This window comes from Chionomys nivalis, chromosome 19, assembly GCF_950005125.1.
Source record: "Chionomys nivalis chromosome 19, mChiNiv1.1, whole genome shotgun sequence".
Taxonomy (NCBI): Eukaryota; Metazoa; Chordata; class Mammalia; order Rodentia; family Cricetidae; genus Chionomys; species Chionomys nivalis.
Genome location: NC_080104.1, coordinates 30,907,123 through 30,931,357, shown reverse-complemented (window position 1 = coordinate 30,931,357; position 24,235 = coordinate 30,907,123). Strand labels below are relative to the sequence as shown.

General features: G+C 41.0%; 1 protein-coding gene across 2 annotated transcripts in view; it reads left to right on the top strand.

Annotated features, from left to right (window-relative positions):
* Positions 1-24,235, top strand: part of Uggt1 (UDP-glucose glycoprotein glucosyltransferase 1) — a 117,110-nt gene that overhangs the window by 65,453 nt on the left and 27,422 nt on the right. Inside the window, exons 18-31 of one of the 2 annotated variants that reach the window (XM_057794564.1) lie at positions 2,053-2,217; positions 4,833-4,953; positions 6,700-6,798; positions 7,555-7,578; positions 8,062-8,156; positions 10,388-10,594; positions 11,493-11,624; positions 12,367-12,497; positions 15,662-15,757; positions 18,395-18,497; positions 19,885-19,964; positions 20,737-20,926; positions 22,306-22,464; positions 23,083-23,168. In XM_057794564.1, coding sequence (XP_057650547.1) covers positions 2,053-2,217; positions 4,833-4,953; positions 6,700-6,798; positions 7,555-7,578; positions 8,062-8,156; positions 10,388-10,594; positions 11,493-11,624; positions 12,367-12,497; positions 15,662-15,757; positions 18,395-18,497; positions 19,885-19,964; positions 20,737-20,926; positions 22,306-22,464; positions 23,083-23,168 — 1,688 coding nt within the window. The remainder of the gene's footprint in view (positions 1-2,052; positions 2,218-4,832; positions 4,954-6,699; positions 6,799-7,554; positions 7,579-8,061; positions 8,157-10,387; positions 10,595-11,492; positions 11,625-12,366; positions 12,498-15,661; positions 15,758-18,394; positions 18,498-19,884; positions 19,965-20,736; positions 20,927-22,305; positions 22,465-23,082; positions 23,169-24,235) is intronic. The other variant, XM_057794566.1, reaches the window with a different exon arrangement.

Here is a 24,235-nt window from a genome sequence, read left to right as displayed (position 1 = left end):
TGTTCTGGATAAAACCTATTGGAAGTATAGAACCAGAAGGTGGTGTATGGCACAATATGTACTGTTTGACTGTACATCATTGCTCAGGCTCCAGACGTGTCTGTTAACTAGCCAACTATGGAGGTGCACACCTTTAATCCCAGAGCTCTGGGGGCAGAGGCAGGTAGATCTCTGAGTTTGAAACCTGCCTGGTCTACAGAGCAAATTTCAGGAGAGCCAGAGTTGTTACACAGAGAAACCCTATCTCAGAAAACAATAAAATAAAAAAGGAAAGAAATATAATAACCAGAGCCAGTGAGATTGCTTACTGGTACAGATGCTTACTATGTAAGGCTGGCAACCAGAGTTTAAGCCTCCAAACTCATGTGAAGGTGAAAGAAGAGAAAACTTTAGCTTTTTGGGGGGTGACATAAAACCAAGTACTTTGTTTGTACATATTTACATACCTACAACCAAAACAATGTTGATTCTTACACTGTGAGAATATTAGAAAACACTTGCTGTACTTTGGTTTTTAGAAAGTGCTATAAAAGTTAATAGCCAAAACCTAGTAAGGCAAGGTAAGAATGCGAGAACTAGTTCCCTTTTACAGCCCAACCTCGTGTGGAAAGGTGTGGAAAGAATCCCTCTGTCTGCTGATTGGCGTTGAGTCCTTGAGGCAGGTTGGAGTGGGCTCCCAGCCTGGGACAGAAGCCGCAGTCACAGGGAACCAACAGATCTGTCTCTGGCAATTCTTGAAAGCGGTTTTGCTTCTCTAGTGAGCAGCCTGGCTAGGAGCTGGTTACTGAGCTCTTTAGTTTCTTCCTCTGAAGAAGGCAGAATCAGCTGGAGCTGGGCTCTGAAATCTGCCTTTTCTTCCTCAATTGTTGCCCAAATTTAAAGAAATGTGTGACTGAATATCAGTGTGCATTAGGTGGAAAAAGTAGGACTAATCAGGGAAGAGCTGTAAATGTGGGTGAGTGGGGGACAGAGCCCTGAGTCTGAGAAGTTGCTCAGAGTTCTCAGTCAGGCCCTGCAAGTCTCTTGTCTCTGTAGAGGTGAAGAAACTTGAAGCAAGTTTCTGTGTACTCCCAGTTGCTACAGTGACCTTTGCAGCAACTTGCTGTTCTCTGCTTTATTCAGGCAGCCCGTTTTGCTCAGCTCTTGTTTCTTTTGCAGCTACCACTGCGTTACCAGTTTCCAGGGGCTCTTTTATCCTCTGGACTTGAGCCTGCTGGCTGCCAGTAAGCACTGTATTGGGGTGGTGAAGAATCTACTCCCAACAATTGCAGAAAGTTTGTTGTACAATGAGCACTGTATACATGATGCAGTTTTAGAAGCCTGGAGGACTGTTCACACACATAAACAGACATATACACATTCCCTAGTCTGTAAAGTTTTTGTTTCTTAAAGTTCAATAATTTAATTTCGCATTTACTAAGATTTTAACTATGATACCACGTTCTTTATAATTAACTTAGGTAGTATCTGTTTTCCATACTGCTTAAAAAAGAAAAAAGTATCTTTAGTCATTTCTTTTGCTCTAGTCTGTTATTTTTTTTAAAAGATTTATTTGTGAGAAATCCTGTCTCGAAAAATCCAAAAAAAAAAAAAAAAAGATTTATTTGTGTGTGTGTATTTGTAAATATATGTGCTCCATTTGTGTGCCAGAGACCACTGAGGCCAGTGGAGGGCGTCTGACTCATAGGAACTGCATTTATAGGCAGTGAGTCACCTTGTGGGTTCTGCGAACAGAGCCCAGGTGCACTGCAAGGGGAGCAGGTGCTCTTAATGACCGAGTCATCTCTTTAGCCCTTCTTTTGTTCTTCAAAAAAATTATTTTTATTTATTATTATTGTGTATACACATATGGAAGGACGACAACTTTGTAGAGTCTGTTACATGGGTTCTGGAGATCAAACTCCAAAGCAAGTGTCTTTACCTACTAAGTCATCTTGCCTGCCCTGTTAACTTTTTTATTTTATTTTTTTAATTTAAGCAGGCATGTAAGAAACTGTTCTGTGTGTATCATGAGGGGGAACATGTGCTTTCTTTTTGTCCTTTGTTTTCTAGGAAGCAAGAGGCTACTATGAGCAGACTGGTGTTGGTCCCCTGCCTGTTGTCTTGTTCAATGGCATGCCCTTTGAAAAGGAACATTTGGATCCTGACGAGTTGGAAACCATTACAATGCACAAGATCTTGGAGACCACGTCCTTCTTCCAAAGGGTGGTATATTTGGTAAGTGGTATTTTCAGGACAACTTTGAAAGCAATTGGTTTATATTTTGTAGCTTCTTCTTCTATTTTAAAGATTTATTTGTTTGTTATGTATACAGTGTTATGCCTGCATGTGTGCCTGCACAGCAGCAGAAGAGGGCATCAGATCTCATTATAGATGGTTGTGAGCACCATGTGGTTTCTGGGAATTGAATTCAGGACCCTGGAAGAGCAGCCAATGCTCTTATGAGCCATTTCCCGAGGCCCACTTTGTAGCTTCTTTAGTCAGTAGTAAAATTCTGTGTTATGCCTTGTGTGGTGACACATGGCTTTAGTCTTAGTTCTCAGGAGGAGGCAGGTGGATCTCTGTGAGTTCTAGGCCAAAAAAAAAAAAAAAAAAAATCCAAGATAAAATTGGATCTAGAGAAGCTATTAGCTTTATATCCTCTTTTATAACGTGAATCCATTACCTCTGTGGTGGTTTGAATGAGAATAACCCTAATAGGTGTGTACATTGAGAACTTGGTCGTTAGTTGGTGAAACTATTGGGAAAGGATTAGGATGTGTGGAACAGGTATTGGAAGAGGAGTGTCACTGGGAGGCTGGGCTTTGAGCGTTCAGAAGCCGACTCCATTTTCCCAGTTACTTCTCCTTGCCTCCAACCGCTCCAGTGCCGGGCCTTTGGCCTGTTGCCATGCTCCAGCCCTGAAAGTCATGAACTCTAATCCTCTGGAACCGTGAACCCTAAATTAAACATTTTCTTCTATAAGTTTGTCTTGGTCCTGGTGTTTTGTCATAGAAATAAAAACGTAGCTAAACACCTGACTTAAAGTAAAAGATACAGAGCATGAAATCTCGCCACTTTCAGTGTTCAGTGAACTGGCATTTTCTTCAGTCACAGTTTTATGCAACCCTTGCCACTATCCTGTAGATCTTTTCCAACCGACTTTTACATTTCTTACTTATTATCATTTTGTGTGTGCATTCATGTGTGTGTGTGTGTAAGTGTGTATGTGTGTGTTCACTTTTATCCACTCACCTCTCAGCAGCTGTTTAGAGGGTTTCTGTCTATCCCTTGCTCTCTTGCCTAATCCTGCAGTGAATCCTGCAGTGCTGGGGACTGAAGCCAGAGCTTTGTGCATGCCAGGCAAGCACTCTGCCATCGGCCTACGCCTCCAGTCCTCTACGCTCTTGATAATGTCCTTTGATGCATAAAAGTTCCCATTCTGATGGACTTTATTCTTTCATTTTATTTTTGTGCTCTTCATTGTTTTATCCAAGAAAGCACTGCTAAGTCATCGTTCAGCTATTACTAAATTTTTCTTTAGTGTTTTCTTCTAAGACTTATGATTGCAAACCTTTAGGGTAAATCTTTGACCTATTTTGAGTTAATTTACAATTGTTCCAATTATTATTATTGTTTGGATAAGTACATGCCACAACACGTGTGTGGAAGTCAAAGGACAACTGTGGAGTTTAGATCTTTCCACCTTCACATGGGATATCAAACTCAGGCTACCAGGTTGGCCCAACAAGCTCCTGGTTCACTGAGCCATCTCACCAGCCCTGATAATTGTTTTCGAGACAGAGTCTCACTGGCTGGCCTAGAACTTGCTAGATAGCCCAGCTCGACCTTGAACTCACAGAGATCCATCTTCCCCTGAGTGTTGGGGTTAACCGTGTATACCCAGTCTCTGAAGACTTTTGTATGACTATATTGATATTTAGAACAAATCTATTTATTTTAAAATTTTATTTCTGGCTGAGCAGTGGTGGTGCACACCTTTAGTCCAAGTACTTATGAGGCCAGAAGCAGGCGGATCTCTGTAAGTTCTAGGCCAGCCTGGACTATAGAGCAAGTTTCAGGATAGCCAGGCCTACACAGAGAAATTGTGTTTTGAAAAGCCAAAAATAAATATTTTCTGACCTTTTAAACAAATGATACTGGAAAAACTCTGTATCCACTTAACTGCAGAGCAAAAGTTGACCCTTACTTTATACTTCTTATAAAAATGAATTCAAGGGGGGCTGGAGAGATGGCTCAGAGGTTAAGAGCACTGGTTGCTCTTCCAGAGGGCCTGAGTTCAATTCCCAGCAACCACATGGTGGCTCACAACCATCTGTAATGGGGTCTGGTGCCCTCTTCTGGCATGCAGGCAGAACACTGTATACATAATAAATAAATAAACCTTAAAAAAAAAAATGAATTCAAGGGCTGACAAAATGGCTCAGTGAATCAGGAGCTTGCTGGGCCAGTCTAGCAATCTGGGTTTGATTCCCTAGGACCTTTGGAAAGGTAGAGAGAAGTGACTCCACAGAGTGGTTGTGGGCCTCCTACCATGGGAAAGCTGACTTAGCTTTCTTGTTCCTGAGCCCTGTCTGTCTGTCTGTCTGTCTGTCTGTCGGTCTGTCTTTCTTTTACATTTATTTTATTTTATTTTTTTTAAATTAAAATGAGCCCTGTCTTTCTATGAATGTCCCCATCACCCCTGTGTGGTGATGAAGTTCGAGATGCTGTGTGTACGCAACCATACTATAGCAAACTGTTTCAAAGCTATGAATGCTTTATTTCTAGTGAATTATTATTGCTGATACTCCTATGACATTCCTGCCCCTTCTGTTTCTTTTTTCTTACAGGGTGAACTGCCACATGATCAAGATGTGGTAGAATATATCATGAATCAACCAAATGTTGTTCCACGAATCAATTCTCGGATTTTGACAACTAAACGAGAGTATCTGGATCTAACAGCCAGCAGTAAGGAGCATTTCAGTAATGACTCTTAGCTTTCGATTTGTGCTTCACCTGCTTCTGTTTGTTAGATTATAATGCTAAGATGGTAGACCACAATTATGATATATGCTTCTGAACTCACAGGAAATTCCTTATAAAAGAAGATAAATTCTGGGGCTGGAAAGAAGGTTCAGTGATTCAAAATCCTTGCTGCTTTTGCAGAAGACTGGGGTGTGAGATCCAGCTCCCTCTGCTGACCTCCAAAGGCACAGACACATATGTACATGCAGCCAAAACACTCTTACACATAAAATAAAAATAAATAAATCTTTAAAAAGAGCTAGAGAGAATGAAAGAGAGGGGTCTAGCCAGGAGCGGTATATGACATCACATCTGCAGCAGAAAGGTTGCAGTTGTGGAGGTGACTGTAGGAACTGGAGCCTGGGTGACACCCCCAGAAGTTTAAGGTGTGATGTGGGCCTTCGGGAAGAGCAGTACTTTATGGGCTGAGGTGGCGGGGCAGGACAGTGCAGCTTGACAAGCTTACAAAACAGTGATCTGGGCACTGGAGACTTGGCAGGGCCACAGGAATTGAATTCCTATTTGACCTTCAGTTCACTTTCAAGCACTCCAAGGTTGTTTCTGTCTTTTTAGCTTGTCAGAATTCCCAAAAACAGTCCCTCAGTGAAGTTCCTATCTCTTGTGTAATGTGGGCTAATAGCCCTAAGGGAAACTTTGATGGTACACTCTCCAGCCCTGAAGCCACCCAACTCAACTGTATCACATTTGTGCAGGATAAATTGCATGTGCAGGAAATGAGTCCTATAGACCAAGTTGGCCTTGAACTCACAGAGTTGTCCCTGCCTCTGCCTTCCAAGGGCTAGTATGAAAGGCGTGCACTACCACTTAAGACTTCATTACTGCCGGGCGGTGGTGGCGCACGCCTTTAATCCCAGCACTCGGGAGGCAGAGGCAGGCGGATCTCTGTGAGTTCGAGACCAGCCTGGTCTACAAGAGCTAGTTCCAGGACAGGTTCCAAAACCACAGAGAAACCCTGTCTCGAAAAACCAAAAAAAAAAAAAAGACTTCATTACTTTCAGTTAAGCTGGAATGGTAGACTGGTTGGGTATGGCAGTACATTCTGTAATTCCAGCACTTAGGTAACAGAGACAAGAAGATTGAGAGTCAAGAAAAGGAAAAGAAAATGCAAAATAAATCGACGTAAAATGTGAAAGGTTGTCTTTGGAGTAGCAGTGCTTAAGGAACACGGCAGCAGTGCCATGGGTCAGGCATATTTTGTTCTGTGCTACAGTGGCAGGTCTCCTGTCTGTCACTCAGCCTGGACAGGGGTAGTGAAGAGCACTATTATCCTGACTATCCTTCTCTGGCCCTTGATGGCCTGGGATCTTTTTAAGAAGCCACTGTCCCATTTATATTGCTGTGACAAACTGACTTTAAGAGAGGAATCTTTTCTTTGTCCTTGGCATTCAGAGATATGCTTCCATGACCACTTGGCTCTGTTGTTTTAGAGGCAGGAACATGCAGTGTGACAGCTCTGCTTTCCTATGGTGGCTGGGAAGCAAAAAGGCAGGTACCCATACCCCTTCCAAGAGCAACTTCCTCCTAGTGAGCAGCACCTAATGTCCTCTACTCGTACATTTTCTGCATCTTCTATTATGCTCAAAGCCGATTATCAGTTGAATATTAATGGTAAATTGCATTGAGGTTTATTAATTATGCATCTGTTTAAATTTTTTCCTTTTTCCCCAGATAACTTTTTTGTGGATGATTTTGCCAGATTTTCTGCCCTGGACTCGAGGGGCAAGACTGCTGCTATAGCCAACAGTATGAACTATCTGACAAAGAAAGGTAAGACATCTGGGCTTGTTTTGGATCCAACATATTTATTTTTTACTTAGTTCTTGAAAATATAACTCCATCCTACTGTCCTGAGAAAAAAGATTCCATAGTTCCTTTTATTAATTTTCTGTTATAATACAAGTGTAGAAAATATATATTCAAAATGTAATTTTGTGTATGTGTTTAAAAATGCAAATATTTTTTGTTTTATGTTTATCATTAAAATTAATAGGAAAAGCCTTTTTATAGTTCAAAATGGAAAACATATGAAAAGATTTTGCCTGATTCTTCAATAACTTCATAGAGTTAATTTCATTGTTGGCACTTACAGATAAACTGGATTCTGGAAAGCCTTGTGTAATTCTCTGAAGTGATTTTCTGCAGTTACTGCAGCTACACTTGTCTAAAGTGACTGTTTTCAGTGCAGACAGGTCCCTTCCCTCTGATGGAGCTGACATGGTTACCCTTCCAGAGTGGCTCTAGTAATAGGTGCTACTCTGAAAAGCACTGGTTGTCATTAGGACAGCTCCGTTTACCCTGCTGCGATCCTCTCTGATTCCCATGTCTGTATCCATTCACACAATTAGTCCACTAGGTTTCTCTGAGACTTTGTAGTGAGGATTCCTAGAACAGAGCCTGAGCACGGTGGGAACTAGAGCAGAAAGCAGCACAGCCTCAGGAGCTGTCTGTGATTTTTCTGATGTGCATTCAATTATACAAATGACATTCTCTTTTCTCTACTCTTTTTTCTTTGCCTTTGTCCAGGAATGTCTTCCAAGGAAATCTATGGTAACTCAAAACTCCAGAATGATCCCTTCATTTTCATAACTAACTTATATAGTTTCAGAACTATTGTTATTCAGAATTTATTGACATTTCATTGTGATGTTTCGAAACCTGTGGGTAACAGTAGAGTGTAGATAAACTGCATAAATGCTTGCAGAGCTCTCAGAAAGTTGTCAATTACCATGATTAAATACTACATTGCATTGCCTGCATGTTTCATTGTGTATGCTAACAGATCCCCGGACCACAGGACAATTAATCAATGCATGGTCCTACTTTCTAATTGAGCTGCTTGGAAGCTGGCTCTCCTTCACATTAGTAGAGAAGTTCCACTATCTTCTTGCTCTATATCTCTATCAAACCAGCCATTTTCTTATTTTTCTTTTTGCATGTTTTTCAGAAATTATTTGACCTAATTTTAATGTTGAAACAAAGATTATCTTTTTCCCCCCTTCTAGTCAGTTTGTTGTTTTTGTTTTTCTGCAGACGATTCCTTTATTAGGCCAGTGACTTTTTGGATTGTTGGGGATTTTGATAGCCCTTCTGGACGGCAGTTATTATATGATGCCATTAAACATCAGGCAAGTTTCTCAGATTTCGTTCTGGGAGGGGGATTATGGAGTAGTTTGTTTGTTTGTTTGTTTCTGAGGCTCCAGTTGGCCTTGTGATCACCTCTCTGCTAATGTGGGTGTTCTAGTGATTCTGATGCTTCTGGGTGTGCTGAGGGAAATGAGCATAGTGTCTTCCAAGGTTGTCAGCTCCTTGCTACAGGGACTAGCTTCACTCAAGGAAATAGATTCTTTAAGAGAAAACATAATGAAATTCTCAAGTGTAGGATTTTCTCGCATTGACTGTACATGTCCTTGCTGCAGTGATCTTGCCATGTACTGCAACATCAAGAGAGGTCCCCTGCCAGCAGGTTGGCGTGTGTTCCACATAAGTAGATGCAGGCTCCCAGAGGAGTCTTCACATAGTTTCTCTAAATCAGCTTGTATATATACATTAGGAGTTGACGCATTGCAGTGTGGAGTGATTGAGAAGAAGTGGCTTCTTTTGGACAGTATTATTGTCAGGATCAGACGTCAGGGTCCTTCTTCCTGTTTCACTTTGCAGCTTCATCTAGAAGTTGCATTTCTCTTTGTGTCCCTTTCTAACCTGAGCCTCAAGAAGTCTGACTGAAATAAGAAAATATCCAGGGATTTTAATTTTGCTATGGTGCCAAGGGCTTTCATTGTTCGAGACACTGGGTGGGATACTGTGGTCAGTTGAAGGTCGAGCCTGGGCAGTTTCTAATGATGGCTGACAGATGTATACACAGGGCTCTCTACTGTAAGTGGAGAAATTCCTCACCTGGTTGCCGACTGGGAACACCAGGAAGGAGAGTCTAGCTCTTAAATATTGATTTTCATTGAGGTGAAGTACATATTCATATACTTAGTGTCATAAACAAGTATGCCCCTGCGTCCACCACCCAGATCAATAAATAATGATATCACTATCCCCAGCCTCTGTTCCCTTCTCTTCTTGAATCATAAGATCTTAGGATGTACATTTGTATTTAGTTCCTTACTCAACATTTTGTGACCTGACTTTTTAAATTTAAGTGATTTTTTTAAAATTATTTTTTATGTATTAAGTATATATGCCTATATGTGTACACACACACACACACACACACACACACACACACACACTACATGCATGTCTGATGCCCAAGAAGGCCAAAGAAGGCATCAGAGCTCCCAGAACTGGAGTTATGGATAGTTGTGAGCTGTCATGGGGTTGCTGGGAATCAAATGGGGGCTCTCTAAAATAGCTGCAAGTGCTCTTAGCAGCTGGGTCCTCTCTCCAGTGCCTGGTCCCTTTTTTGTTTGTTTGTTTGTGGGTTGTTTTTTTTGCTACATTTTAATTTGTTTATTTATGGAAAGAGGCACATACATGGCATGGTGCATAAGTGGAGGTCAGAAGACAACTTATGGGAAAGTACTTTCTTTCTACCCTGAGTCATAGGGATTTATTGGTGGCAAGCACCTTTACTGGCTAAGCCATCTCACTGGCCAGCTTACATTCTTGATAAAAGCCCTCTTTGGTTTTATGGTCCTCCATCTTTTTCTGTGTAGATTGATGTTTTGATTTGATTAGATGGTTTGTCTTTTACTCCTTGCTGCTGGCATCTGAAAAGGCCATATGGATGAAGATGGCTAAGCAGGAACCTGAGGAAAGGTTTGAGTTTAGAAAAGATGGAGTACAGTTAGAGTTCACAATGTTCTGGAGAAGCAGCGCTCTTGATGTCTGCTGTGCCTATGGAAATGAAGTTGGGCCAGGCAGTGGTGGCGCACGCCTTTAATCATAGCTCTTGGGATGCAGAGGCAGGAGGATCTCTGTGAGTTCGAGGCTAGTCTGGTCTACAAGCACTAGTTCCAGGATAACTATGACTTTTACACAGAAAAACCCTGTTTCGAAAACACAACAATAAAAAGGAAGAAATGAAGTTGGAAAGAAAGTCTGTGGCCAGTTCATACAGGATTTGGCAGACCTGACCGTAAATATTGTCAGAATTTTGACTGTAGATAACTACAGAAGATGTGTGGAAGAGATATTGCTATTGGAGCATGACTACTGTTAGTGTTGTGTGCCCTGCACACCACCCCTGGAGACAGGGTCTCACCATGCTGGCTTTGAGATGTCTGCTTGCCTCTGCCTTCGAGTGCTAAGATTAAAGGCACCCATGGACTACCATGCTTGGTCAGTGTTACTTTTTTAAAGTTAATAACATGTACTGAATACTTTTTATCTCCCTTTTTGTAAATAGAAAACCAGTAACAATGTTAGGATAAGTATGATCAATAATCCCAGCCAAGAGATAAGTTACTCGAGCACTCCAGTCTTCAGAGCAATCTGGGCAGCTCTCCAAACACAGACCTCCAACTCTGCTAAGAACTTCATCACCAAAATGGCCAAAGAGGAGACAGCAGAGGCCCTGGCTGCAGGAGTGGACATTGGGGAATTCTCTGTTGGGGTAAGGCTCGCAGGTGCTGGGGCTAGCCTGGACATTCATGTTTCTCCCCGGGCTGATGTATACTATTCATAATTGAGTTTGTGATGTTTGCTTCTGAGTCTCAGAATATTTTTTGTTGTTGTTAAGTTAGAATCTTAACAAGAAATAATTCTGTCATGTTACATTTTACTTTTACACTTGCTTTAGTTTCAAGATGCACAGGATACAAGTTTGTGCCACTTTGTTTATATTATCTTTAAAAGACAATATTTGATTTTTTTGTAAGTAAAAAACAGATTTAAGATGTTTATGAGTTAGAGATTCAGCTTTTTATATTTCTGATGAAAGCTTTTTTTTTTTTTTTTTTTTTTTTTTTGAGACAGGGTTTTTCTGTAGCTTTGGAACCTGTCCTGGAACTAGCTCTTGTAGACCAGGTTGGCCTCGAACTCACAGAGATCCTCCTGCCTCTGTCTCCCAAGTGTTGGGATTAAAGGTGTGCACAACCACCGCTTGGCAAAAGCCCGTGTTTATTCTTTTGTCTAGTGTTACTTATTTTTGGCAGTGTTTTTATATTTTTAAAATTTCTTATAGAATTATGAATATATTGAGTTTTGGTTAGAGGAACCGACTGTCACCTGAAGTAATCAGTATTTAAAGATGCAAAGTAAAGTTACTGAGAATAGACTGCCAGGTAAACAAATCAGTAGAAAACAAGAAAACGGAATGAGCTGTTTATGAGGAGGGAAGAAAGAAGAGAAAATGGAGAATTAAGATATTATAATTTTAACTAAGAAATTTGGTTATTTTCATAAAGACACTTTATAGTTTACTCATTGTTATTATTCATTTATATGGCTTGCTTAATGATTACTCATTGTTATTATTCATTTATATGGCTTGCTTAATGATTACTTTCTAGGGCATGGATGTCAGTCTTTTTAAAGAGGCCTTTGAGTCTTCCAAAATGGATTTCATTTTGTCTCATGCCCTGTACTGCAGAGATGTTCTGAAGCTGAAGAAGGGGCAGAGAGTGGTGATCAGCAACGGAAGGGTGAGGACTGTCTGGGCTGTGAAGCTTGCTTTTGATAGGTCTTTAGCTGTCTCTGTCCTTTGAAATGTCTATGGTCTGCACTAGAGCCGCCCTCCTGTTAACTGACAGGCTTCGAGTACTGGTGCAGAGAGGTCTGTCCTGTCTTTCCAAGAAAGTGTGCGTCTGATGCAGGCCCCCCCTCCCCTCCCCGGGCCCATGGTTTTTGTGTCTTGACAGTGAGGGAAGCAGAGAGTGGGAGGCTCTCAGAACAGAAGTTAGTGCAGCTATCTGTAAAGTAAGCCTCACTGCTGCTTGCTGAGAACCAGTGCAGATGACACTGCTGTTTCCTGTCAGTTTGCTCAGAAAATTAACGTGAACCACGCATCCCTACTGCCTGCAGATGAATAGTAAACATTAACAGAGTTTTTTCAGGCTCTAGGTTTTTTTTTTTTTTTTTTTTTTTGTGGTTTTTCGAGACAGGGTTTCTCTGTAGCTACGGAGCCTGTCCTGGAACTAGCTCTTGTAGACCAGGCTGGCCTCGAACTCACAAAGATCCGCCTGTCTCTGCCTCCCGAGTGCTGGGATTAAAGGCGTGCGCCACCACCGCCCGGCCTCTAGTTTTTATTTTTCATTCATTCAAAGACATGCTTCAGGCTTGGGATTGTAAGATGCTTGGGAATGTCATCTATCCCAGGGCTAGCAAAGGCTTCACAGCAGCTTGTGACCATCACTCTGCAGCTTGACCCTGTTCTCTGCCTCACAGATCATCGGGCCGCTGGAGGAGAGTGAGCTCTTTAACCAAGATGATTTCCACCTCCTAGAAAATATCATCTTAAAAACATCAGGACAGAAAATAAAATCTCACATCCAACAGCTTCGCGTAGAAGAAGACGTGTAAGTTTTTTTTTTTTTTTTTTTTTTTTTGGTTTTTCGAGACAGGGTTTCTCTGTGGTTTTGGAGCCTGTCCTGGAACTAGCTAGCTCTGTAGACCAGGCTGGTCTCGAACTCACAGAGATCCTCCTGCCTCTGCCTCCCAAGTGCTGGGATTAAAGGCGTGCGCCACCACTGCCCGGCGACGTGTAAGTTTTTATAATTAGTAACTAGTTAGATAATAATGATAAAACTGGTTTTCTAATTAGAAGATAGAACATGTCATAGAGTTTTATTAATTTCTCCTCATTGGTCAAAGTGAGGACTATATATTGTCAAATATATTACCAAGACAGTGGATTTATTTCCAATTTTACTGTAATAATGCTCAAGTTCTGACTTATGTTTCTGAATTATTTCTCTCCATTTTGAATCTGGAAAAGTTCAAACACATGAGGGCCGAGTCTGCTTTCTATGGGGGGGGGTGTGTGTGTGTAGAGACTGTCCACTGGCTCTATGGTCTCTTTCAGCTTCATTGTGTTGGCGAGGAAATGCATGCCGAATGCTTCTTTTCCTCTGCATACCTGTGTGGGATCCAAAGCTGTTTTTCTTGCAGAGGAATGATAAATTAGATGTTGCTGGCTTGTGATTTAATTATTTTATTATTTTTATTAACTAATGTCTTGAAAGTATGTTAACTTCCAAGAATTAAATTGTTTGAAGGGACCATATATTTGCCATGTAACAAAAGCCCATGGTTATTGTAGTCCTTTCTGCATTAGATGTCACAGGGATGTGCAGTTGGGGATTATTTGTTTCGTGTTATAAGCACTTGTTAACTGTTTTCTGCAGTAGCTGATCATTTTACATTCCTATCTACAGTGCTCCTGGTCTCGGTTTCTCTGTATTCTCACCAACACTTTCTTTTGCCTTTCATTTGTTTGTTTTTAGGCAGTAGCCATCCTCTGGGTCTGGAGTGGTGTCCCCTTACAGTTTGACCGTGTCTCATGCACACCAGCCAGTGCAAATCTTCAGGGAACTATCTGTTCTAGTCTTTTCATCACTTTAAATAGGGTTCTTTGGTTTTCTTGTTTAATTGTGGACATTCCTTAAATTCTGGATGTCAGTTCCCTATCAGATCTGTGATTTGAAAATATTTTCCCCATTCCCTTGGCCACCCTTTTACCCTTTGAATAATGCCATTTGATTTCTATTAGGAGGATATGAAGAAATTGAAGGTCTCTTTTTTCCTTCATTTCTTTCACGTACAGTTACACTGCTTCTTTTAGTGATACGTTGTCTTTAATAGCTACCAAAGTAGCCCCTTTGTCATGTAATATAGATTATTGGTGTGTATGTGTGGTACTGTGGATGGTGGAACCTAGACCCTCATATATACTAGAAACGTTTTATACCACTGGGCTACTTCCCCAGACTGAGAAAAAGTCCTTTTCATCTGAGGGCCACTGTGTTGTGGGTAGTCTCCTGTTACAGCCATAGCTTTCTGAAGCTTGGCTGTGTACTCTTTGATCTTAGTGCTTGTGATATGTAGGAAGTTGCTTGTTCTGTGTGCTAGAAGTGTTCACAATTGATACTGGGAAGTTAAACAAATGGCTTATGATGTGATTGTTTGGTTCACAGAGAAAATTCACAAAATTGGTCATAATTGAAGTTTATCCCGGCTGTTCTTTTGATGGCTTGACTGGGGTGTTGTGTTCGAGTCTAGCTTCTTTATGCTCATGACATCTGAAGCTCAAATCTTCTTTGGTTATAAATCAGCTTTGAAGGGGTTAGCAGACCAGTGAGATGGCTCAGTGCTGACAACCTCAGCTTGATTTCTGGCACCCATATGGTGGGAAGAGGTAACCACTTATCGACTCCTTGAGTTATTCTCTGACATCCATAGTGTGTGAGAGCACACACATATGTGCACAAATACATAAATGTAATTAAAACATTTTTAAATAGAGGGGGAAGGTAAAACGGGGAGTATTTTGTTTTGTTTTATGTCTGTTTACACATTAAAGAACATCAGAGGCACCAAAATGGATTGATGTCGCACTAAGGGATGAAAACAAAACACTTCTTGGATTAATTTGACCAAGGGTGAGCCCAACTTGAATTGTCCACTTCTTTTCCTGTCTCTTTCATCTCTCTGTAGTTTGTGGTTACTGACCCATCTGTAGTGTGTGTGTGTGTGTGTGTGTGTGTGTGTGTGTGTGTGGTCTTTATCTGTCCGTTTCTTTACCTTTCTCTAATAAAGTATGTCATGGGAAAGAATGAGAAATTCTTTATAGAAATTTAACAAGATTTTTATACGGGAAGAGGTAATTTGACCAAGCTAGAATAGAAAACTATGTTTTCAACCTATATTTACATGTTACTTCCAACATTTATGTCAGATATTTATTTATAAGATTACTTTCAACCTGTTAGCTATTCCAGCAAATGATTACCATAATACACACACACCTATGGGTTAGGAGCATGGAAGAATAAATCTATATATTAGCTTACATTGTAAAAGCTGATTGCATGGGAAATCCATGACAAGGTTACATTGTTCTCTAAAGGGCAGGTTAAACTTAAGGGCTGAGTGCGCAGTAAGACAGCAGGTTAAACACTTTAGAGGATTTCAAGGGGTATTACTAACTTTGCTGTGAGATTTGCCAAAAGTTCTGTCTTGGGGGTCCTGAGATGTTTTCATAAAAACTTAGTACTACAGTTTTGTTTTTTTTCCCCACACTAACTAGGAACAAGCCCAGAAATATTTGGCAACACATAGATCTTTTTTTAATTGCATATTGTAATGCTGATTCTAATAGTGAAGTCAGAAAACCAGCATAGATGTTGAATAACTGGTTAAGTTAATAGATTTTGGTGCAATAATCCTTAGAAGTAATAGCATTATTTAAACCAGGCCCTCAGCTAGGTCCTAAGATGTGTAGCCAGCACAGTATTTACAACAACCTTGCAAAGCAGGTAGTACCTGTCCTTCATACGTGGAGAAAAGTTACATTCCAGAGATGATCAAGCTGTTCACAGAATCATGCCTTTTGGTGCTAAGTCCATGCCTCTTTTAAACCACCTTGTTGGCATTGATTCTGTATTTGGACTGATGGTGTTCGGCAATAATTAGAAAATCTGCAGATAAAGTGATGCTAAGATTTCATAACTCCATCTTTTAGGGCAAGTGACCTGGTAATGAAGGTGGATGCTCTCCTGTCAGCGCAACCCAAAGGCGAGGCAAGGATCGACTACCAGTTCTTTGAAGACAAACACAGGTATAGAAGTAATGTTGAATTTATGCACATTCCTGAATATTAAACTCTTAGGCTTTCCTTTGTCTCACATCCTTTGTTTTTCCATATAAGGTTTTGGAAACCTTGTATGTTATTGAGAAATGAGAGGTTTAGTGTGCAGTTTTCTATGTAACTCAGATTTACTAGTTATTGGCCATATTTAGTATTTATCATTGTGTAGTGTGCATATGTGTATTACATTTATTTGCCTATACTCACATCTTTTTTTCTAGCATTTGAAAATTCATTGCCCACATTATATAACATGTATTTGGTATGTGGAGACTTGATCTGTGAACATACCTGAGAAATGTGATCTTCATCCTGCAATGCTAGTACAGAGTCTCTGTTGAGATTTCTCTGATGCTCCATTGAAGTTATTCATATCTCTTGTATACATATGAATATGTGCATATATGTGCAGGTGCCTATGGTGGTCTCAGGCTGTTGGATTCCCCCTGGAGCTCGAATTATAGGTGGTTGTAAAATGCACGATGTAGGGGCTGGGACCCAGACTCAGGTCCTTTTTTTCAAGAGCAGTATGCACTCTTAACTGCTGAGCTCCCTCTCCAAGCCCGTGTCCCCTCATTTATTGATTACTTGCTATCTCTTATTTTTCCCCCTCCTACTCCTACCCTGCTGTCTGATCTAGGGCCTGTGCGAGCTAAACATTCACTCTCTGTCACTAAACTACGTCTTCAGCCTTTTTCTAATTTCTTACGTCTCTAATAGGCTACGGCTCTGTGGCCCAGGATAACTCTCTGGTAGTTGCCACTGGCAGTCTGCTGTGCACCTGCTGCCCCTCTCTTCTCAACATTGCATCTGTAAGAAACAGCTAGGTAGCAGCACAGGCAAGAGCGACTGCTCTGCTGTCCCATCTGCCTTCCATAGCCAAAAGAGTAGCTTCCTTAGTGAAGCCTGAGCCCTCTCTACACCATTCTTTCTCTATGAGCTCTGTGAGTTTTACATAATTAAAACTGCCCTATTTACAAATTCTTTTATGATACAACAGAAATTCTTACTGTTGTTGTGTTAGCCAATATTTGATACATGTAAATCAAAATTAGTCATTCCTATTTTATCAAGAGGCTTTATCCATTCAGCTCATGGATGTCTTTGTTTCTAATTTTTCAATATGCTGAAACCTGTATTCAAATAAATGCCATTTAATTATTACATAAAAAATAGTTACTATTTCTCCTGCAAATAAAAATAAGTATGCAGCTGGATGGTGGAGATGTACGCCTTTAATCCCAGTACTCAGGAGGCAGAGGCAGGTATATCTCCGACTTTGAGGCCAGTCTGCTCTACAGAATAAGTTCCAGAATAGCCAGGGCTAAACAGTGAGAAAGAAACAGAAAAAGGAAGGAAGGAAAGAAGGAAAAAAGTGCCTGTGTCATCAATTCTGTGTGCCCTTACTGTGAGCCTCAGACCATCAGCAACAGGGTGATGTCTGGGAGCCTGCTGAATGAATGATCTTTGGCCGTACAGCAGACCTAGAGTGTGCCAGTACCTGCCTCTTTGCAAGATTCCCCAGTGATTCCTGTGAACATAATTTGGGAGACACAATTTTCTTGAATATTTGCTCTATTCCCTGATGGGCATGTATGGTCTTCTGTCATTTTTATTCTAGAGTTTTCTCTCACTCGTACATCATGTGCATGGTGGTATTGGTTTATATTATATTGTATTATATTATATATTACAATCATGTAACTGTTACTTTACTGAGGTGTATTTTGGGGGGCATGGTTTGAGACAGGGTTTCTCTATGTAACAGTCCTCGCGGTCCTGGAGCCTATTCTATAGAGCAGGTTGGCCTCGAACTCACTGAGATCCACCTACCCCTGTCTCCCAAATGCTGGGATTAATGGCGTGCACCACCACCACCCAGCCTCCCTTGAGTTTTCTTGTTATAGAATTTTTTAAAAAAATTATTTTTTGTATATGGGCATTTTACCCATGTGTATATGTGTGCACCCATGTGCCTGCAGTGTTCACGGAGAGTAGAAAAGGGCATTGCATCCCCTAGAGCTAGAGTTAGAAATGGCTGTGAGCACCCATGGGGTGATTTTTTTGAAAATAGCAACAGAACTATCGTGTGTTGTAGTAGTGGCTGTTTCCAGAGCATCTAACATTTGAAATAACCACCAACAGCAGCTAAACCATTGCTACGTGGTTTGTGGTTTGTATTCTGCTTTGTGTTGTACTGTTAGCACAGGGGCAAATGTTCTTGCACTGTCAAACTTGTATCAGATCAAACAAGGCAATAAGTGGTTTTGGACAACTAGGTGAAGTTTTAATCCTTTGAGAGTCACTGCTTCCCTTCTCTTTGCTCTTCATTTGTAAGAGCTTTTACTGGTGCATACCTGCTACAACACCAGTGATAGTGAGCAGGAGAGAGCTCTTCAGACCAAAAGGTGGCAGAGTACACTTCTGTCTCCAGAACGGGGATTTGGCATGTTTTTGCTCCATAGTGTCTAGTTTCACCTCACTTAGGTATAGCTCCTTCTATAGCTTTATTCACAGGTGATTACCATTTTAACTTGTTGATTCTGATCTGCATATGTTTCCTCCATGCTAATGTTTTGCTCTTTTGATTTTTTTTTTTTTTTTTAGTGCAATTAAACTGAAGCCCAATGAAGGGGACACATACTATGATGTGGTAGCTGTCGTTGACCCTGTCACAAGAGAAGCACAGAGGCTCGCCCCCTTGCTCTTGGTAGGGCTGCTATGGAGGTGGTTCTTATGTTTAATGAAGTAGTCATAGACTGTATGGTTTTTCTGGGTATTTCCTTTGTCCCTGAGACATCTTCTAAAGGAGTTGGATAATATCATTTTCATAAGGACTAATAAAGGCTCATTTTCCTTATGGATTATATAATGTCTGTTAGATATGTATAAGATGCTATACTTTGATGTATGATTAAAAATACTAACCAACACAACATCCTACCATTTCGTTTAAGTGTGTGTGTGCGTGTGTGCACATGCGTATTCTAGACCCTGAACATGGATGGAGCCTTACATTTGCTATGTGGCCATTCTGCCAAATGAAGTATATCTCTAACCCTAGCAGGGATTGTTTTAGGATAATGTGATCACCTACTCTTCTCTGTGGTTGTTAATACTTATGTCTTTTTCATGCTTTTTATTGTGAACTGAAGCAAAGAGCTGTTGTGTTTTCCTTTGTAGCTAAATATTCATCAATTGCTGTTTCCTCACAACTGAGTTCTAAACTTTGAGAGAGGAACAGTGACCCGCAATAGCCTTTTATTTATTTGTTTGTTTGTTTGTTTGTTTATTTATTTATTTATTTTTTGGTTTTTCGAGACATGGTTTCTCTGCGGCTTTGGAGCCTGTCCTGGAACTAGCTCTGTAGTCCAGGCTGGTCTCGAACTCACAGAGATCCGCCTGCCTCTGCCTCCTGAGTGCTGGGATTAAAGGCGTGCGCCACTACCCCCTGGCTGCAATAGCCTTTTAAAAACTCATTCATTCATTCATTCATTCATTCATTCATTCATTCATTCATTCATTCTGTGTGTCTGTGTGCATGCATGTCAGGGTACATGGGTAGAGATCAGAGGGCATCTTGCAAGCATCAGTTCTTGCCAGGCATGCTAATGTATTCCTTTAATCCTGGCACTCAGGAGGTGGAGGCAGGTAGATCTCTGAGTTTGAGGCCAGCCTGGTCTACAAAGAGTTCCAGGAGAGCCAAGGCTGTTACACAGAGAAACCCTGTCTCAAAAAACAAACAAACAAACAAACAAACAAACAAACAAACAGTTAGTTTTTGCCTTCTACCATATGGGTCTCAGGGGTCAAACCTGGGCTGTGAGGCTTAGCAGCCAGCACCTTTACTTGTTGATCCATTTCCTTACCCTTCCTGGCCCCTTTGTGGAACTGTGTGTTACCGATGTGTGGTAGAATCCACAGTGCAGCTCTGCTTTTCAAAACCTCTCCAGTGAAAATGTGATGACAAGTGTCACTTTCATAGCTCTTCTTGATAAATTAAAAATGTTTATTTCCTAACTAATTGTGAAATAATGTTTCTGAAGAGAAAACCTAAATATTTTGTCATCTGGTTTGATTTTTTTTTTTTTTTTTAGGTTTTGACTCAGCTGGTAAACATGAATCTAAGAGTATTTATGAATTGCCAATCTAAACTTTCCGACATGCCTTTGAAAAGGTAAAATGCCACTTAAGGAACTTTTCTGTAAGTGGTACCAAATCTAAAAGTTAGCACTAAATGCTGACGAATCAGGTGGGCTGATAGGTGGGCATTTGAAAGGATGTCTGCTGACTGTTGACTTCTGTCACATGTTTGCTCTAGATAGACATCCTGAGAACATAGTGTGTAAGCATTCAGATGGCGCTAATCCTAGCTACTTGCACATTGCATCTCACTTAAAGGACTGTAGCCATTGGTTGCCATATGTAGGAAATTTACTATACTCATTCTCTTACATCCTAGGAAAATGGAGAGGCTTGATTGTGGGATGGCCATTTGTGGAAGATGTGTCCCAATGATAGTGGTAGCTTAGCAAATGCTCTGGCTGCGGGAAAGTCTTCCTCGATGAAGGACAGAGTTCAATAGTTAGACCCTAAATGGAGCCCAACAATTTTACAAAGGATGAAGAGCCCTAGCTTCCACTATTAGCTTTATATTAAGAAATGTTTAGTTATTACATATAATGTTTTCAGTGCTGGCATGAGAGCACAAGCACCATGTAGGGCTCAGATTTTAGGAGAAAATGGGTTCTTCCCAAAGAGGAGACCTGCATTGAAGGAGTGGTCTCCTGCATTCTTATATATGTAGCAGCCCTGGGAGGCATCGCTAGAATAAAAGATGGTTTGCCTATTCATGCCCTGATCTGGAAGAATCTAGTTTTTTGTTAACATGTATGGACCTCGTGAATGTGATAATGTTAAGAAAGCCTAACACCCTATCTCCATTTCAGCTTTTACCGTTATGTCTTAGAACCAGAGATTTCTTTCACCGCAGACAACAGCTTTGCTAAGGGACCGATAGCGAAGTTTCTGGATATGCCACAGTCTCCACTGTTCACTTTGAATTTGAACACACCTGAGAGTTGGATGGTGGAATCTGTCAGGACGCCATATGATCTTGATAACATTTATCTAGAAGAGGTAAGAGCATCACTGTTTCTGAATACTGAGTCATGTGTACAATCTGTTTATAATTCAATCAGTGGTGACCCTGAACTGAGTAGTGGGCTCACTGCTCACATCTAACCTGCTCTGTACAGCAGCAACTTTTTTCAGATACCCGTCATGTTCGGTAAATTTGTCCTTTTGAAGTGTCTCATTAGGAGTTTTGGCGTGTGCAGATGTTGCCGTCCTTGCTCTCTCAGTGTAGCTGGCATTTGTTGCCCTCAGAATCAGCTCCATGTCTGTGTTACTTACTTCTCTTGTTGTTGCATCCAGACATGTGACAGAAAGCCATGTAAGAGAGGAGTGATTTATTTTGGCTCATAAGAACGGAGTCCCTTGTGGTAGGGAGATGTGGCAGTAGAAAAGAAAGGAGAATTTCTTCGGATGGCTTTCTCCCTTTTTCTTTCTTATAATTTCGGGATCCTAGCCCATGGAACGCTGCTGCGCATTCAGTGTGGGTCTTTCCTCCTGAACTGAGCCTCTCTGGAAAGGCCCTCACACATGCCTAGAAGTATGCTTCCGCATCTAGTCAAGATGAAGACTTACCACCACAGTGCTCATTAACACTCACCCCTACTCCCCCAGCAGTCATGGACATTCTGTTTTGTGAGCTTTCCAAATCGGTCTTTAGTGACTGAATTTTTTCACTTGAAATTGTTTTCCAAGGTTCTTGCCTGTGATGGCACCTGTCAGTACTTTATTTTGATTGCCAGATAGAATTCCATTATTTGGATATAGCGTACTTTGTGTGTTTGTGCACAGATGAACACTGGATTGTTTCTATTGTTGGCTCTTATGGGGATGCTGCTGTGAGCGTTGTGTTCATGCTGTACCCATCCATTACCATAAGATGTAAATTCTCTTTATTTAGGGCTTTTCACAACAACATGGAGAATCTTATCCTCATTTATATTTTTGGAACAACTTCATTATCTTCTTTCTCCTCCAATCAAGTTTTTATAATTATAATCATTAGCTACTATCTCAATCAAGATCCGGAACATTTTATCCCAAGAATCCCTTTGCTATCCCTTTGTAGATTACCTCCTACCCCCACCAAAATTAGCGGATGATCTATGTTCTGAAATTGTGTTTCCTTTTCTTGAATTTCTTAAAGTCACAAAAGGTGTATTTTTTAGCATTTATTTAATTTAATTAATTTTTGATGGAACTGGGGCACGCCATGCTGTGCACATGGAGGTCAGGGCCAACGTGGGCATTCTTTATACCATGTGGAATCTGGGGATCGTGCTCAAGTCATCAGCCTCAGTGGCACTCCACTCTCCCCTGGCCCCTGCGGATTGCGTTTTGAGTATGCATGTATAATGTCCACGTGGTTTAATTCGGCCTTTCAGGTGGACAGTATAGTGGCTGCTGAGTATGAGCTGGAGTACCTGTTATTAGAGGGCCATTGCTACGATGTCACCACGGGCCAGCCCCCTCGAGGACTGCAGTTTACGTTAGGGACTTCAGCCAGCCCAACAACTGTGGACACGATTGTGATGGCCAATCTGGTGAGTAATCAGTTGATCCGTCATGGTATTTAGATGCTATAATTTATGACAGAAGAGCTAACATTCTGAACTATGGAGTGAAATAAGAATTAACAATGGACTAAATGTAGTCATTGAAAAGTCACTGGTTTGGTTAAGCTTGGAGATTCCATCTATATGCCAGTGAAACAACAAAACACACTGTAGAGCTCTGCTCGCTCTCTTTTCATTGAAAGTTCCAGCGCGTACCCGTCACACCTTCTCCTCAGTGGAGCACGGCTCCTCGGCTTCACTGGCCCTGTTCTGCTAGTGTGCTTCGGTTTTTAGCTTGTTTGATAGTTTTTTGATTTGTTTTGGCTTACTTTTCCCTGATTTGCTAACTACCTTTTAATTTTTTTTTTTTAAATTATCATAACAAGACTCTGGGCTCAATTCCTAGTACAATCCCACAGACACCCCCCACACACACAAAAAAAAAGAAAGAAAGATAGGTAGGTAGATAGGCATGCACACACTCATGATCTGATACTTCCAAAAAAAAAAAAAAAGAACTATCTGTCAGGAAAAAAAAGTAAATTTCTATCAGAAACATTTTGAGGTTTTAAAGAGAACTGAAATTTGACTTTCTTTGTGTCCTAGGGATATTTTCAGCTCAAAGCCAACCCAGGAGCCTGGATTCTCAGACTAAGGAAGGGGCGCTCTGATGATATTTATAGAATCTACAGGTAGGACTGAGTGGTGCAGCTGCATTTTAAAGAGACTCTGTTTTAATTGGGTGTTGTCTGGGCCTTCTAGGCATCACGCATTATTATAGTCATGTAACAACCAAGCTTTCTTTCCAGTGCAGTAAATGGAGGTGGATTTTTACAAGTGAGCTGAGTGACAGGAGGTATAAATAATGGTTAGAGTGAGGTTTGTTCCCTCTGGTTTCCCTTTCTCAAAACTATATCAGAATGAAATTACTCTTTCCCTGGGATGCAGACAGCAGGCAGCAGCTTTGTGGACCTGATGATACCTGAGTTTTGGAAATGCAGTGGGGTTGGACATGTTTGGTCCATTGATGGGAAGGTATATATCTTGACCTTGAGTGGTTTACACGTGCACAGAACACATAATCCTTGACCATGAAGTTTGACTCTCATCTTGGCCCTTGGACTGGAGTTGAGTAGATGTATTCCTAGAGCATACTGTCAGTGACAGGAATTGGCTTAAACTTCACTGCATCCTCTAGTTACACAACAAACCCCAGACACATTTAAAAAGTTGTGGTCCCTGTTCTGTGTCACACAGTTTAAGTTAGTCCTAAGTTCTGTGTCCGTTTAGTAGGGAATGGTTTGCATCAGTTTATTTGAACATGAAGAAACGGTATAGATTGGTGTCTTTGGTTTTGGTGCAGGTATTTGCTCTCTTGCCCAGGCTTGAACTGGGTTCAAGTGACCCTTCCTCTGCCTTAGTTTCCTGCACAGCTGAGACTGCAGACTAAGCGTGCTGCCATCCCAGCTTAGTGCAGGTTCCTTACTCAGTACCCAGAGAGTTTTGTAATGTCGTTGTGTCCTTATTGAAATAGTGGGCTTTAGTCTGATTAAGTGATTTTCTAGGCAAGGTTACACAATTTTGTTTTGTTTTTGTTTTTCGAGACAGGGGTTCTCTCTGTAACAGCCCTAGCTTTTGTAGATCAGGCTAGCCTCGAACTCACAGAGATCTGCCTGCCTCTGCCTTCCAAGTGCTGAGATTAAAGGCGTGCGCCACCACTGCCTTGCTGGTTACACAAAATTGTAATATTTCTGAATTC